Source organism: Physella acuta, unplaced genomic scaffold, assembly GCF_028476545.2.
Source record: "Physella acuta isolate Inbredline_101_S28 unplaced genomic scaffold, ASM2847654v3 ptg001057l, whole genome shotgun sequence".
Lineage (NCBI taxonomy): Eukaryota > Metazoa > Mollusca > Gastropoda > Physidae > Physella > Physella acuta.
Window position 1 is genome coordinate 164,207 of NW_026732574.1, and position 18,215 is coordinate 182,421.

Genomic DNA, 18,215 nt, shown 5'->3' on the forward strand with positions numbered 1-18,215 from the left:
ACATATGTACCCCCCTGCCCCCCCCCCCCCCCCCCATCGCTACGCCTCTGCAAACGGGAAAAAGATTAAATGGTTAGAGTTTGTTTTGGTTTATAGTTTGGTTTAAGGATATCGTTAGGGAAATGTTTGGGTGCTATACATTGTTGATACTCTGTAGATTCGAACGACATTCTATCATTGTCAATCATATAAGGCGTGGTCTAGAGAAAGGTTTAAGACTAAGGCATAGTTATTGTTACAAAATATCCTTGAGATACTGGCGATGAGAATGCGGACAAAATGAACTGACAAATACCAAATATGAGTTTTTAGGGTTGTGGTAGTTTATTTAAATTATCGAAGCCTTAAGTTATTTACCATAGCTTAATCGTAGTTCAGAAATTAACGCTTTGGTATTTTGTTTGGTCTTGTAATTAACATGGTGTTTCAATCGAGTTAGAGGTAGAAGAAATTGGTGCGGTAATGCTCAAGAGCAAAATATATGCAAGATACTGTATACCACATATCGGTATTCAAGTTAGTATAACATTTTATGTAGATGGTTATTGTTAATGTTAGGGTGAGTTGGTGAGACAGGATTGAGTTTCAGATTTTAAAATATTGTTTAAAAAGGGATTAGCTAGTGGTATTTGGGGGAAAAAACAACACTGAAAACGCCCCGCTTAAAAATCATTCTTCATAAGCGACTCTTTAAACAGCGCTGGTGTCAATTAATGAATCACGTGAGTCTAGTTCTTTTGGAAAAAAGTAATATGGCTTTCTACAAAAACAAATCTCCAATTCACTAGTTTATCCATGACTGTGCGCTTTTAATTAGACTCCATTACAATTTCACCCGATCTCAACAATATTCAATTCTGTAAACTATTGTCATAGAACAGCCAGGTGAATCTGGTGAGGCCTAGGATCAATAAATATTTAATATACAACATATTTACTTGGGCTTACAAAAAAAGTCGATACATATTCAGATACATCGGTATTCCGCTATAGGTTATGGGCAAATTACGTTGATCATATTATGTATTGATCTATTTAATACTAGATAAATCTTAATAATTCTAACCTTAAAATATAATAACTGACAAAGCTAAATTTTGAAAAAAATAAAACTTACAAAATGCTTTACATTGGTAAAAAAAAAATTATAGAAGTATTGTAAAAAAAAAAAAAACAACACATAATTTTGAGGTTTCTTTAAACTATAGACCAGAACCTTTTAATGAGTTTTTTACAGGCATTCCCCCCCCCCCCCAAAGATAGTGTACCGCCTCCCCCCTCCCAAAAATTTCAAGTGCTCCCCCCCTCGGAGAAAAAATTCATGAAGAAACTGATCACACCCCCACGTAAATATCAATTGTTGTCACAATTGTTATTTTATTTCGATCATTTTATTATTTGTGGAAAACAAACTCAGCTATATTGTTTGAAAAGTGTCAGGGTATAGATAAAATTATGTTTAAATCATTTTACTGCATTTCTAGTATGAACAAAAGAAAACATTACGAACTTTGTAATTACTTAAGAAGTAATGTTTACAAGAAACAAATATTTGTATTAATGTATTTAAGTATTTAAGTATTAAAGACAGATTTAAAATTAATGCATAGATCATTAATGTCAGGATTGTGTATTTTTTATAAAAAAATTTACCACATATTGCCGAACGCTATTATCATATGTTATATATTGGCTAACTCTATGATGATTTGCTACAGATTGGCTAACTCTTTGATCATTTGTTACAGATTAGCTGACTCTTTAATCATTTGTTACAGATTAGATGACTCTTTGATCATTTGTTACAGATTAGCTGACTCTTTGATCATTTGTTACAGATTAACTGACACCATGAACCCACCAAACATCTGTACTCAAATCGTCAAGTGTCTGGAGAATGTGTAGAATGACAAAATGCTCTTTGACTTTCGTGTCAAGATCACCGACGTAACAATCGAATGTCATCGAGTCATCCTAGCGGGCTGTTCGGATTTTTTCCGCGGACTTTTCCGTTCTGGTATGAGGGAAGTCACAGAGAACTGTGTTGTTCTACAAGATGTCTCCTGCAACGTTTTTCAGTTAATTTTAAAAACAATATACACAGGTGAAAATATTTTAAATTCAGAAAATCTTTTTGAAGTATGGCGAGCGGTTCATCAGCTGCAGATTACATTCATGGTCAATCTGTGTGAAAACTTTGCAATTGAATTAATAGCAATGAATAATTGGGAGAAAATTTACACTAATGCCAGTATTTTGGGTTCAGAAAGAGTTCTAAACCAGATATTTACATTCATGTTGAATAATTTTGATTAAATTAGTCTGTCGTTAACATTCCTGCAACTGTCTTACACTGAAGTTCGTAATTTGGTCAAAAACCAAGCGCTTGTTGTTAGAAGTGAGGATGTAGTTTTTGATGCTGTAATCAAGTGGGTAGACCACGCACTAATCGATGGCACTAATAAATTCGTGGATTTATCTAATGATTCGAAAACTACGATTGACAATTCCAACTTCATAAGTGAAACGGATACGTACCAGAGTGAAATTAACGTAAATGTCCAAAATCTAAATCAAGAAACCTACAATGGATTAGACTCTGGCGTTGAGATACTCAACAATGATGACAGTTCATCCAATGATGTTGCAGTAAAGAGGAATAGTTCTAGAAAAGATAAGCTTACGTCATTGCTGAAGTTGGTGAGGACGTGTCTGGTGAATCCTACCTTCTTATCCCGTGCTTTGAAAACGAAATTATTCTCAGAAAATTTTGCCTCAAGAAACATCATTGTTGACGCATTGTCATACCATGTCCAAGATTTCAGGCATGGTCAGTGGTCATCCGCCGCTGTACACAGATCTTGCAGCGAGTTCACACAAGGTGGATTTGGAGCCAAAGGACACGGTGAGTTTGTATTTATAAATGCACTCGATGAAAAACGGTTCCGTATTTCCAAGTCTGATTTTTTACAAGAGGATATCCAGGTCGTCACTTTTGACAACGAACTTTATGCAACAGAAAAAAAAAACGTTACCGATTCAGTAAAATGTTTGTCTTTTGTGACCACAGCTGGGAGGAAGTTATCACAATGCCCAGTAGTAATGTTTTATTAGTTTCACATGGCAAATACATTTACGTATTAAACAAAGCAGATAAAATGATATACAACATCAGCCCAAGAGAAAAGAAAATGAATTTAGAAAAGTTTACAGACTTTCCGGCAAATGTGGATGTTAAATATGTAACGATTTTTGAAAACTCTCTTTTAATTTTTTACCCTGAAAATCAAAACGGTGTAGACAAAACAGCCGTTCATAAAATTGATATTTTTACAAAAACATGGACTAAATTAGACAATCTTGATGGACCAGCAGAACACTTGATTAGTTTCAGGAACGACAAACACACCTATATTTTATAGGCTAACGGCAGTTTGTGGTTCATAAACAAAACGTCTTGTTTCTCAAAAATGGAAGTAAAATTTCTTTTTAAACTCTGGAACTACCAAAAGAAATTGTACGGAGCTATCACCTACAATGAAAAACTGATAATTCTGGGCAACAGGCCCAGTGAAGATACTCCATATAAAAAGAAAATACACACAGTCCCTGGGCATTTAAATTCAATATCGTACTGGGAGACTGAGAGTAACTATTCTAATTTTATACCAGTTACTCTTCCGAAGAAGTTTTTACTTCAAAAATTGTAATAGATTGGTCAAAAAGAGAAAAGGTGTTTGTTTAAAGATTTTAATTAGCCCAAATCTAATACTGTAACTGCAAATTGCTCAGTGTAAAAATGGCATTTATTTTTTATCAGCTACTGACATGTATTTCACAATATTACAATTGTCTAAACTTGAGCAGGTGAGATTACCAACAAATGGTTAAAACATCACTATACATGTATCTAGCTGTCGCATTACAGGAATAAGCTATGGCAGTAACAGATCATCGCTTCATCAAAACACACGACACCGAGATTTTTCTTGATGGCGAATTTTAAATTTGAATATCTTTTTTAAAATTGTTTTTGTTGACGTAAAACATATCAGATTGTTTTGGATTATTTATATTAACATTTTTATATCTATGCAAGTCTACTTATAATAATCTTTTAAAATTCGATAAAAACATATGTTATACACGTTAGTACACCATGTGTGTAAGAACTTGAAACATTTTATTATTTAATCACTGAAATGGAGTCTCAATTCGATAGGTATTGATTATAAAAGATATTGTGTCATTTGATAAAAGTAAAACTTTAAATTTGATTAAACCTTACGTGCAGTATGTTATCAAGTTAATCTGTAAATAATGTTAAACAAAATAAATCGAGATATTGGATTTTTCATAAGGTTTTGTTTAATTTGTCATGTAACCAGTCTATGAAGACATCGTGTTTACAGTCCATCTAACCAGTCTATGAAGACATCGTGTTTACAGTCCATCTAACCAGTCTATGAAGACAGCGTATTTACAGTCCATCTAACCAGTCTATGAAGACATCGTGTTTACAGTCCATCTAACCAGTCTATGAAGACATCGTGTTTACAGTCCATCTAACCAGTCTATGAAGACAGCGTATTTACAGTCCATCTAACCAGTCTATGAAGACATCGTGTTTACAGTCCATCTAACCAGTCTATAAAGACATCGTGTTAACAGTCCATCTAACCAGTCTATGAAGACATCGTGTTTACAGTCCATCTAACCAGTCTATGAAGACATCGTGTTTACAGTCCATCTAACCAGTCTATGAAGACAGCATATTTACAGTCCATCTAACCAGTCTATAAAGACATAGTGTTTACAGTCCATCTAACCAGTCTATGAAGACATCATGTTTACAGTCCATCTAACCAGTCTATGAAGACAGCGTGTTTACAGTCCATCTAACCAGTCTATGAAGACATCGTGTTTACAGTCCATCTAACCAGTCGACGTACACATCTATAAAACTTCCAACTTTTTTCTCACAATTATGTCGTCACCCAAATGACAGGTCTTAGGTGACATTTGTTGCTCACGTTGTGTGATGAATCCAACTTGCTGAGCAAACATCAAGAGCTACCTAGTGTTACACACCAGCATGCAGCTGGTAATAAGGAGAGACGGTGATCCCTGTTGGACGTGTTCGTAGAGAATGTTTACACACACACTCCCCTTCCCCAACACACACACTACAGTAGGACGTGTTTTTGAGCATGTCTACGTAAACCCTTCCCTCCCCCCCCCCACGACATTTTGACGTGTTTTAAAGCAGGTCTACACACACCCTACACCCTCCTACTCCCCCACACACTATATTCGGACGTGTTTGTAGAGCAAATCTACACACACCCTCCCATCCCCCACACCCTACCCTACCCTTCCCCTCCCCACTCACACAAATACCGATATGCTACTATTCGACAAAAAACGCACAAACACATTGTAGATTTAAAGCGTGAAAGAGATAATATTTTTAAAACGATCAAATATAGCCGGGCTGCTTTATGAATGGTTGAATAAATCTACAAACCCAATTAGTGTTATATCGTCAGACATTGGCTTATCCAAAGCTATAAATTAGACCATTGACAGTAACGTGCTTCTTTAGACGATCCATTAGGCAGGTGAAGTAGAGGTCACGTTTCTTAACCTAGGCATATGAAGGCACCATGCCCAGCCGCCTTTACTTTCCCAATGTAAATCTCCTAACCGAGATCCGAACTCATACACTTTTTACCATTACCCAACACATAATCTAACATATATTCTTGAACATAACCCTAATCTAAGCCCGGTTCATATCCCTTACAGATGTGATTTGTAGGTGATTAGGGAATGTTGAATACGTCTTTCCCTTCAAATGTCAACAAAACATAAACTCTACTAAAAAAATCTGAGAAGTGCTTTAGATGATGACTTGTCATAAAAGTTATAAGGTTTCCACTGGTTACCAAACTTTAAGTCGGTGCAAGGCCTTTTGAAAAAAGGAGAGTTTTGCTGCTGGGCTAGCAACACTGGCTCGTAAAATTAAAACCTAAGTACAGAAATGGAGAGAACATTAACTCTTGTTTGTATAGTTGTAGCTGTTTAGTGTGTTGTGTTCTTCTGTCTAGGGTATGCAGGACAACAAACGTGTACCGCATGATAAAACTTACTTATTAATACTAACAATGAAACTAAATAATAATAAAGAGTTTGATATACATATATATATATATATAAATATATATATATATATATATATATATATATATATATATATATGTGTGTGTGTGTGTGTGTGTGTGTGTGTGTGTGTGTGTGTGTGTGTGTGTGTGTGTGTGTGTGTGTGTGTGTGTGTGTGTGTGTGTGTGTGTGTGTGTGTGTGTAAATTACATACTGTAATAATATAATGAATAATAAAAGTTTAGGAAGCAAATTAGGATACACAGTAATTAACACACTCGTCCATGCCATCTCATCCACACACGCCACTCAACAGCCCGCTGCCTAGCACACGTTCTGACACCCGTCAACTGTCAATCCTCACGTTAACACCTCTCGCTCCCTGTTAACACACCAACGGCTACAACTCTATACAAAAAGAGGGTAGGTCGAGCACACAACACACAATCAGGGGACGCTAAATGTAAGGGACGTAACACGGGGCTTTACACAACCGTCAGTTGATAAAGGAACGTTTTCAAGAATGAAGTAGTAAGTTACGAGCTGCTTATGGATAATGTTTGAATCGCAACTCTCAGGTGAGCGTAAGTAGTGTTCTTGATGACAGAAAATGGACAACTACCCAGGCCTTAATAACGATAGAGTACCAACAATTGTGTTCAGCGATATTATCTCAATATTTTGAAATAGCCTATGGCTAACATAAAACTGTATCAATCAGATAGTATGGGAGGAGCAGCGATACAGCTAAAGCCAGACAGTAAATGTAAACCTCCCCGTGGGCCCAGGGGCTGTGTGGAGAGAAGAGATATGTGTAGGGGGTCGTCTTCCTCAATTAGACTTGATCACTGCCTAGGTTCTTCACCTTGATTAAGAAGTGTGTGTATGAGTGCTTGTTTACACGCATGCATGCGTGGGTGTCTTGCTAATCAAATTTAAAATCAAAGAATTTAACAGAGTAGAATCGCTTCCAGCCAATGCCCCAAATTTGTATCACTATATTATACATCGTATCATAATATTGAGAATGTCAAACAACGGCCCTCCACAACACACAAAACAAACAAAACACACGCATAAGCACACACTAATTTTCTAGTCGTTTTGGAGATTAATTAAATACCAGACTAAACGCAACAACAACAAGAAACTCTTGGTTACCATAAAATATGTTATTTTATTTATTAACTTTTAGACAGTTTACATGTGTTGGGTATATTTTAAAATATTCATAAAATGTCTATGCAAATATATGTTTTTGCTTGCATATCGTATATAAAATAATATCATAAACACCTAAAGTTATGCGTTAGAGGATGATCTAATATAGAATTTTAAACGTTGTTTTAAAAAGATGGATTTTGTTTTTGAGTGGTAAATTCTTGATAAAGCTTGATTAAGGGGAAAACCCATTTTTTGTTATTGTGATAGGAACAAAACTTGATTTGCACGAGTCATTTCCCCAATATATTATTCTCGTAAAGTGCTCAGGTAGCTCATATGTTTTTTTTCCATTAGGCGGGTCACTTCGGTAGTAGTTTCCCAAAATTATTAGTTTATTTTGAAAGGTTAACGCACCATATAGCTTCTTTGTAAAATTCCAAAGTTTGACAAGAAATTTAAATTCAATACTACCGGTGCCAGATGTGTAATCTACCAGCCACAAACTGCCATTTGTCTGTAAAATGTAGTTGTGCTTGTCATTTTTAAAACTAATCAGCTGTTCAGCTGGTCCATCAAGATTGTCTAATCTGGTCCAAACTTTAGACAAAATCTCAAATTTATGAACGGCCGTTTTCTCTATACCGTTAACCGATTCAGAACAAAATAACAAAAGAAAATTTTCCAGAATCATTGCATGTTTTACATCAACATCATTTGAAGGAAGATCTGTAAATTTTTCCAAATTTGGTTCCCTCTTTTTTGGATTGATGTTATATATAACTTTATCGTCTTTGTTTATGATGTAGATAAAATCTCCGTGTGAAACTAATAACAAATTGTGACTTGGCATTTCCATGACTTTTTTCCAGCTTTTGTCAGAGAACACAAACATTCGACAGTCTGGGTTTTGTTCTTCAGTTCCTGTAGCATAAAGTTCACCATCAAAAGTGACGAGTTGAAAGTTCTTTTTTAAACTTTTGCATTGTGTAATTGTAAACTGGTGTTCTTTGTCAGCGGTTATTATTTTAAAAATCCCACTACCATATACATAAACTCCAGCATTTGTGTACTCACTACAAGATCTGTGTATAGCCGCTGAAGACCACTGACCGTGTCTAAACTCTTGGATCTGATATGACATGGCGTCAAGAATCAATTCTCTAGAATTTTTAATTTCAGTAAACAGTCTCATTTTAAGAACTCGAAATAAGAAAGCGTGACTGACAAGGCAGGTTCTGACATGCATTAACAGTTCTATAAATTTATCTTTTCTTGAAGAGTTTACATGATCAAATGAATGAGCAGTGTCTACTTCATGCATTCCTCTACCTATTGTCTTATTAGAATTGGTTAAGCAATTATTACGATGAAGTCCATCCTCACTTTCTTTAATTTCCTTCGCTTCATCACTGGATAAATTGATATCAGTCTTTGCGTCGTTACAGCTGATTGTATGGTTATGATCCTCATTTAAATTATGATTTAGCTGATTTCCGTCAACATATTCAACCCATCGTATCACAGATTCAAGAACTAAATCTTCTTTACTGACAACGAGATCTTGGCTTTTAATCAAATCTTGAACTTCCTTGAGAGAAAGCTGTAGAAATGTTGTTGAAAATCTAATTTTTTCAAAGTTTTTCAACATGAATGTGTGGAGTTTATCTAGAACTTTATCTGAACCGAAAAGCTTTGCATGTAGATAAATGTTTTCCCAGGTGTCCAATGAACATGATCTGATAGCAAACTCCTCACAAACATTAACCATAACTTTAACCTGTAGCATATGTGCTGCTCGCCACACTTCAATAAAATTTTCTGCAGTCAACAGACTTGTTCCAGTGTAAATAGTATTGATGATTAAGCGGAAAGCTTCACACGAAACATCTTTTAGGACTAGACAGTTTTCTGTGACCTCTCTCATCCCAGAACGAAAACATGCCTTAAAAAATTCTGAACACGCCGCTAGGATAAGACGATGACATTGGATGGTTTCATCCTGAACTTTAACAGCGAAGTCGAATAAAATGTTCTCGTTCCACACATTCTCCAGACTCTGGACGATCTGGACACAAAATTCCTTTTTGTTCATCTTTTTATCGTAGATCGGATGTAAATAATAAAATAAAATGCGGCATTTCCTGACCAGATAACAGTAGTGCTTTATTGGTGCGAAAGAAATTTCAATGCAACTTCGTTAACCATAGTGCGCAAAATTAGATAGGTATTTTAATGATAGGCATGAAAGTCTTTGTAATCACCCCAAATTTTTAAAGCAACATTTTTAAAAAATATTGCAAGCGATAACATCACTATAACATATGTAAAAATTAAAGCCTTTTGGGAACCATCGATTACACTCAGTTTTTATAAGTTTCTATCATATATAAGCCTTTAAAAAGCTGTTTGGAATTATTTTAACTGTTTGAATAATTTAAAAAAAACTGACCTCAACCTCTCAAAGAAGTCAACCGAGAGTAAAACAATACAAGTGAGAACCATTGTATTCCATAACAAAAAATACACATTAGTGATGTATGGTGTATAGCGTAGTATTGTATTTATATTAAATAATATAACATCCCCGATCACCACAATACTCTGACTCTACTAATCCAAATGAAAAATAAAAGTATTTGCTAAATTACTATTAACTTACTGGTAATTATTTCTTTGACTATTTCTAAGCCTTATCGAAACCGGAAGTAATTTTATACTTATTACACACATTTTATAAAATATTCAATTTTGGTTGAAAAATATCCTTTCTGGAAACAAAAATGTGGAACCATTGGGAACCAGCTTTTCAAGTCTATAACTATTTTATAAATTGTAAGTTGTTTTCCTGTGAACTACAACCTATCTCTAATTAATTTTTAACAAGCCTTCTATACCGATTGTTTTGAATTCGGCTCCCGTCACGAGAATGGTCTTAGGCGCTTTGACCACAGGTGCTTTGACCATAAGGGGTTTGACCATAGGGGGTTTGACCACAGATGACCTTTGACCAAGGGGGGGGGGTAACTATAATATATAGATTTAAAAATAGAAATTAGAAACTGTTATTTGATTTAAATTTATGATACTATTCATACGATTTTATTCATGTTTCCCGAGAGTCCATTAATTGAAATTAACATGTTCTAAAAAATCAACAACGATATTTTAGTCTCTATATAAAGGCTGGTGCTAGGTCTCATAGATTTAATTTAAGTCTAAATATAAATGGAACACAAATAATGAGAGATAAAAAGATTCACAAATAAATAATGTAGATGTATCTGAAAATACATGACATATATAAAGGATAAAAAAGCATGCTAACACCATAGTCAAAGAAGTAATACTTGTATGGTTAACTAAATGACAGATGTGCTATAGCACGGAAATATGTCTGTACATCTGTATGACCATATGTCTGAACAGCACGTTGTAGTTTTTTGTTTATCATACTGTATAGCTTCTCAGCAGGGTAGCCTGCACCTGCGACACCTTGCAAGTAAGTTGTCTATTTTCGTATGCAGTCTATATGTAGACCTTTAAAGAAACGCCACATTGTTTGGTGACTACATTGGAGGAGAGATTGAAGACTGTAATGCCATCCTTCACAAATGTTATTTTTTCGTGCTATTCCATCGCCAATAGTGTGTATTTGATTCCAGTTTTTAAATTAATCCGTACCATATATGGACGAAGCGCTTGTTATCAAACGCCCGCATTGGACAAACCACCTGTGATCAAAGACCATTTGCTGAGAAAACACCTTTTGTCAAACCCCCTATGATCAAAGCCCCTATGGTCAAAGCCTCGATGTGGCCAAAGCCCCTATGGTCCAAGCCCCTCTGTGGTCAAACCACCTACGGTCAAACCCCCTATGGTCAAAGCACCTGTGGTCAAAGGTCCGCGCACCCATAACAACGCGAGAATGTAGCGCGTCATTAATTAAATCCAGCTTTGAAGTGTACATGACGTATGTTAAAAAACATAATGCACGCTGAGCGTATAAAATATTGCCCAAAATAACCTTCTAGGCTGATACATTTTATCTATAACCAACCTTCTAGACTAATACGTTTTAGCTCTAACCAACTTTCAAGACTAATACACTTTAGCTCTAAACAGTCTTCTAGACTAGTACACTTTAACTCTAATCAACTTTCTAGACTTTAAAAAATTAGCTCTAACCAACCTTCTAGACTAATACGCTTTAGCTCAAAACAACTTTCTACACGTATAAACTTTAGCTCTAACCAATTTTCAAGGCTATATAGACTTTAGCTCTGAATATTCTCCTTTTTGTAACATATTTTCAAACATGGTCTACACTCACTCGACAATAGTCAAACAAGCATACTTTTTTAAAAGATCCGTTAACTTTGATTTTTACTTTGATCATTTCAAATGTGAGTCAAAATAAATAACGTTTATTAAATCTAAATCAGCCATTTCAGAGAGAAAAATACATTAACCAAAATGTAAGAGAATGTAATCAAAATGTTTATTTTATTCGCGAGTTGGTGTTAGAGTTGTAGAAAGTTTATTAAGAGTTATCACCGATGGCTTTTGAACAAATAAAACAAATTTGTTCCCTGAAATTGTTACAGAATCGCATACATTATTTAAGTCATATACCGCAAACGCTCTAAGTGTCTGTCAAAAAATTTTTCTGTATAAAAAAAGGCTATTCGATAACTTTCTGAATCGTTGGTTTGGTGACCACTTAAGTTTGCCTTAATTCAAACTTAACGAGTTCTAGTTCATTACCATACTACTCTTCTCATCCATGTATACTCTACATTACTCGTCCCGTCAATTAAATCTCCTCCACAATCTACCCTCACTCAAAACAAACACACACACACATACATCCACAGTTTAAGTGATTTATAAATATCAAATGCAACAGTGACTCCATTAATAAATTTTGTTTTATTTATTTAATTATTTTCAGGGGGAATAAATGAATAAACGTATAGACTATTCAAAAACAAAATTAAACTGTAGTTTTGTATTAACGAATATCTGCCTATCGTGTAAAAATGATAGAAATAAACATAGTGATATATAAAAGGATGATCTAGTAGACCAAACGACGATTAAACCTATACAAAAATCTTGAACTGTGTGTCGTCACACGCATTTCATATATTCCACACTAGACCATTTTAACGGGAACTAAATCATTCTTTGTTATGTTGATGGGAATAAAATTTGAACAGCAAAAGTTATTTCCCCAGTAGGATATTTCCGTAAAGTGCTCAGGAAGCAAAGGGAGTTTTTTTTCATTACGTTTATCATTGTTGGGTTTGTTTCCCAAAACTATTAGTTTACTTTGAAACGTTAACGCACTGTAAAGTTTCTTTCTAAAACCCATTTTTTGTTATTGTGATAGGAACAAAATTTGATTTGCACGAGTCATTTCCCCAATATGATATTCTCGTAAAGTGCTCAGGTAGCTCGTATGTTCTTTTTCCATTAGGCGGGTCACTACCGTAGTAGTTTCCAAAAAGTATTAGTTTACTTTGAAAGGTTAACGCACCATAAAGCTTCTTTGTAAAATTCCAAAGTTTGACAAGAAATTTAAATCCAATACTACCGGTGCCAGATGTGTAATCTACCTGCCATAAACTGCCATTTGTCTGTAAAATGTAGTCGTGCTGGTCATTTTTAAAACTTATCAGCTGTTCAGCTGGTCCATCAAGATTGTCTAATCTGGTCCAAACTTTGGACAAAATCTCAAATTTATGGACGGCTATCTGCTCTACACCGTTCACAGATTCAGAGCAAAATAATAGAAGTAAGTTTTTCAGAACCATTACATGTTTTACTTCAACATCATTTGAAGGAAAATCTGTAATTTTTTCTAAAATTGGTTCCCTCTTTTTTGGGTTCATGCTATATAAAACTTTATCGTCTTTGTTTATGATGTAGATGAAGTCCATGTGTGAAACTAATAACAAATTGGGACAGGGCATTTTTATCACTTCCTTCCAGTTGTTATCACAGAAAACAAACATTCGACAAAGTTCATTTGGTTGATTCAGTTGTTTTCCAGTAGCATAAAGTTCACCGTCAAAAATAACGAGTTGAATGTTCTCTTTCAAATATTTACATTGTGTAAAATTAAAATTTTGCTGTTTATCAGCAGTTATTAATTCGAAAATCCCATCACTACCATATACAAGAACTCCAGCATTTGTGTACTCACTACAAGATCTGTGTATAGCCGCTGACGACCACTGCCCGTGTCTAAACTCTTGGATCTGATATGACATGGCGTCCAGAATCAATTCTCTCGAATTTTCAATTTCAGAAAACAGTTTCAACTTCAAAACTCGATATAAGACAGCATGATTGACAAGGCAAGTTCTGACATGTATTAACAGTTCTATAAATTTATCTTTTCTAGAAGATTTTACAGGATCAAATGAATGAGCAGTGTGTACTTCATGCATTGCTGCACTTACAGTCTTATGGGAATTTTGTAAGCAATCATTAGGATGAAGTCCATCCTCACTATTTCTAATTTCCTTCGCTTCATCACTGGGTAAACTAATAGCAGTCTTTACGTCGTTACAGCTTATTGTATAGTTATGATTGTCATTTAATATATGATTTTGCTGCTTTCCGTCAACATATTCAACCCATTGTATCACAGATTCAAGAACTAAATCTTCTTTGCTTACAACGAGATCTTGACTTTTAATCAAATCCTGAACTTCTTTGAACGAGAGTTGTAGAAATGTTGTTGAATGTCTAATTACTTCAAAGTTTTTCAACATGAATGAATGGAGCTTATCGAGAACTTTTACTGAACCGAAAAGCTTTGCATGTAGATAAATGTTTTCCCAGGTGTCCAATGAACATGATCTTATAGCAAACTCCTCGCAAACATTAATCATAACTTCAACCTGTAGCATATTTGCTGCGCGCCACACTTCAGTAAAATTGTCTAAAGTCAACAGACTTGTTCCTGTATAAATAGTATTGATGATTAAGCGGAAAACTTCACATGAAACATCTTTTAGGACTAGACAGTTTTCTGTCACCTCTCTCATCCCAGAACGAAAACATGCCTTAAAAAATTCTGAACACGCCGCTAGGATGAGACGATGACATTGGACGGTTTCATCCTGAACTTTCACAGCGAAGTCAAATAAAATGTTCTCACTCCACACATTCGCCAGACTGTTAACGATCTGGACACAAACCTCTTGTTTGCTCATGTTGTATCCGTAGGTCGGATGAAAATAATAAAATAAGATGTGGTTTTCGCTGACCAGATAACAAGAGTGCTTTATTGGTGCGAAACAAAATTAAAGGCAAATATAGTTATCCATAGTGCGCAAAATGAAATAGGTATTTTATTAACAATCTATCTATCTAATACTACTAAAAGTCAAGTTTGTTTACATGTTTGAATATTTATTTGTTTGTTTTTTTATTTGTCCGATCGAGTATTGTGATATGTTCTACTCTATCTGGAGAGCTGTAAAATAGTATGTAGGTAGAGAATAATTTTTTAATGCAGACTGTTAATCACAAATTTATTTAAAGACGTTAATTAATTTATTGATTTATTCATACGTAGAGTAACCCTATTTTTTTAAAAAGATTAGAACGACCACTACACTCGGCGGGACCGTGACGTCACAGTTTTTTGTTTACTCTTTATTACAATAAAATGGCGGCGTCTATCGAAGAAAATTGTGTTCCCATTCAAAAGTTTAACGCGTTCTAAATCTAATTTTCTGTCGGTCATAACTTTAACAATACGTCCGTTTGCTGTATTTATTACGTTCCAACACTTATATCAATTTTCAACTGTCTTTTTTCATTTAGTTTTACAATAAATTTCTCTAGATCTAAAGATCAGCTGTCGAAGGAAAGTTATGAACGTAGCCTAGATTCTAGTTCTAGATCTAGATCTAGATCTAGCCTAGATCTAGGTCACTCTAGTCTCAATGTAAATTCTAGATCTAGACTTAATGTAAATTCTACATCTAGAATCTATTTCAGGCCTTAATTATTTTATATAAATCTTTGTTTAGCTTCAATGATCATCTAATTCGAGAATACATGGGATTTTTAAAATCTAGGTTCTATATCTAGATATAGTAGGATTACTCACTAACTTGGAGGCGTGGTCGGCTGCTAACAACAATATGGCGTCCGGACCGGACACATGACTTCCGACCATTTTTAGGCCATGTTTACCACGAGCAAAATGGCGGGTGTTCACATTATTTAAACATGGTATAGGTGGCCAGGGCTAGATATGCCAGAAAAGCATTTTAAAATTTGCTTTGGAGAATGAAGGCTAAATTTTAAAGTCAGTGTCATAAAAATTAATAGAACTTTTTTTTTTACGTTTTCAATTATTTTTTCTTAAGCCCTATATGTGAATGATAAGGTTGACTATCAGGACCTCGCGGGACACAGGGCAGGTGAAGTAGGGTTCATCTGTTTCTTTGTCCTAAGCATATGAAGGGATAGTGTGGTCAGAGACATGCTCGGCTGGAATCGTTTTTTAAACGATAAAAACATGTTGTCTGAGACTTGGCGGGACACTGGGCAGGTGAAGTAGAGTTGAGTAGGTCACCTGTGACGTCAGTATATGAAGGGATAGTCCGAAATCGGTGTTTTCGGTGTTTTTAAAAGATAAAAAACATATTTTTGAATGTGGGGTCTGTTTTTTGTGACGATAAGTGACACTGCAGTAGCGTAGCGAGGAGGGGGGGCAAGGGGGGGGGGGACATATGTCCCCGGGCGCCGACCTCAGGGGGCGCCAAAATGGGTTGGAAAAATAAATTGAAAGGTTGAGGGGTGCAAATCGAAAGTTTGAGGGGGGGGGGGGGTGCACATCAAAAGTTTGAGGGGGGGGGGGGTTGCAAATGGAAATCCTGCGGGGGGGGGGAGGGGGGTTCAAATCGAAAAGTTTGTCCTCGGGCGCCGGGAAGGGTCGCTATGCCTCTGAGTGACAGACGTGATGTTTTTTGATGGATGACCCCCGAAACCCACAGTTATCCAACGGATGACGGGTAGTCTAGTCATTTCATAAAATGCATGTTTTTCTCTAATGGAAGCAACCGTGTTAACGATGAGTTTTCGATCTTACTGTTGGCATAGAAAAAATTACTTTTTTTTTTTTATTTAATAATTAAATTTTCGACAAAATTCCAGACGGCATAGAAAGCAACGTAACATTTTCTTAAACAAATAATCTTACACCTTTCCGTGTGCATTAAAGTAGTTGTAATGTCGAGCCTCCTTACGTCCCTAACCTGTTGTAGGTACCCATCAGAGCTGCTTTGACTACGAGACATTCCACGCACTCGAACACGGATTAGAACTGGAGACTTTCAGGTTAGAAGTAGTATGGTCTGTCATTCGACCATGAAGTCAGAGCATACGACTACCAACTAGAAAGTTTTGGATTCGAACTCCTGGCTCGAGTCTGTAAGACGTCTGTGAGTCCACTCAGTTATGATTGGTACCTAACCTGTACTAACCCTTGAGATCTGGACAAAACTGAGGCAATCACACACGTTTTCAAACACCTTATATACCCTTTCATAAACTGGTACAAACTGGACTATTATAACTCACAGCACGAGAACTGAAGAAGGTCGAAAGGGACAGGGTACCAAGTACGACAACATTCACCCCCATTCATCCACCTTCACTCGTTCACTACAATTAGTAATTCTGTTCAACGGAAATTACTCAAAATTTGAAAGAAGTTAGAGTATTAGATCTTTTACTTACATGTGAAATTTCATTTATCTATCTGAAATAGTACTCAAGTTATAGGCTTTTGAAAAATTCAAAGTAGAAAAAGTACCACTTCCGGTTATCCGAAATCGCTCAAAAGTTGATCAGGATCTACGATGTTGATAAAATACTTATATATGAAATTTCATCGACCTAGATCTAACGGTACTCAAGTTATCGTGTTTACACATACACGCAAGACTTTCTCTATACTTCGTATATACGAGAAAGTAAAAATATTATTTTACAAATTTGGTGTGATTACATAGACTTTCATGCCTATTATTAAAATACCCAATTTAATTTTGCGCACTATGGTTAACGAATTGGCATTGAAATTTCTTTCGCACCAATAAAGCACTAGTGTTATCTGGTCAGCAAATGCCGCACTTTATTTTATTATTTACATCCGATCTACGATAAAAAGATGAACAAAAAAGAATTTTGTGTCCAGATCGTCCAGAGTCTGGAGAATGTGTGGAATGAGAACATTTTATTTGACTTCGCTGTGAAAGTTCAGGATGAAACCATCCAATGTCATCGACTCATCCTAGCGGCGTGTTCAGAATTTTTTAAGGCATGTTTTCGTTCTGGGATGAGAGAGGTCACGGAAAACTGTCTAGTCCTAAAAGATGTGTCGAGTGAAGTTTTCCGTCTAATCATCAATACTATTTACACTGGAACAAGTCTGTTAACCGTAGAAAATATTATTGAAGTGTGGCAAGCAGCTCATATGCTACAGGTTAAACTTATGGTTAATGTTTGTGAGGAGTTTGCTATCAGATCATGTTCATTGGACACATGGGAAAACATTTATCTACATGCAAAGCGTTTCGGTTCAGATTTAGTGCTAGATAAACTCCATACATTCATGTTAAAAAACTTTGAAAAAATTAGATTTTCAACAACATTTCTACAGCTTTCTTTCGAGGAAGTTCTGGATTTGATTAAAAGCCAAGATCTCGTTGTCAGTAAAGAAGATTTAGTTCTTGAATTTGTGATACAATGGGTTGAATATGTTGACGGAAATCAGCTAAATCAGATTTTAAATGAGGATCATAACTATACAATAAGCTGTAACGACGTAAATACTGATATCAATTTATCCAGTGATG

The 18,215-nt window shown here is 35.4% G+C and overlaps 1 protein-coding gene across 1 annotated transcript; it reads right to left on the reverse strand.

Annotated features, from left to right (window-relative positions):
- Positions 1-12,284: 12,284 nt before the first annotated feature.
- On the reverse strand, positions 12,285-14,563 carry LOC131955165 (uncharacterized). Its single transcript, XM_059319153.1, has one exon. It carries the CDS (start codon positions 14,550-14,552, stop codon positions 12,690-12,692), a length of 1,863 nt encoding a protein of 620 aa, XP_059175136.1. The 5' UTR covers positions 14,553-14,563; the 3' UTR covers positions 12,285-12,689.
- Between the last annotated feature and the right edge of the window lie 3,652 nt (positions 14,564-18,215).

Bases quoted from the DNA above. Each gene is read 5' to 3' on its own strand.
- LOC131955165 (XM_059319153.1), bottom strand. From the start codon at position 14,552: ATGAGCAAACAAGAGGTTTGTGTCCAGATCGTTAACAGTCTGGCGAAT.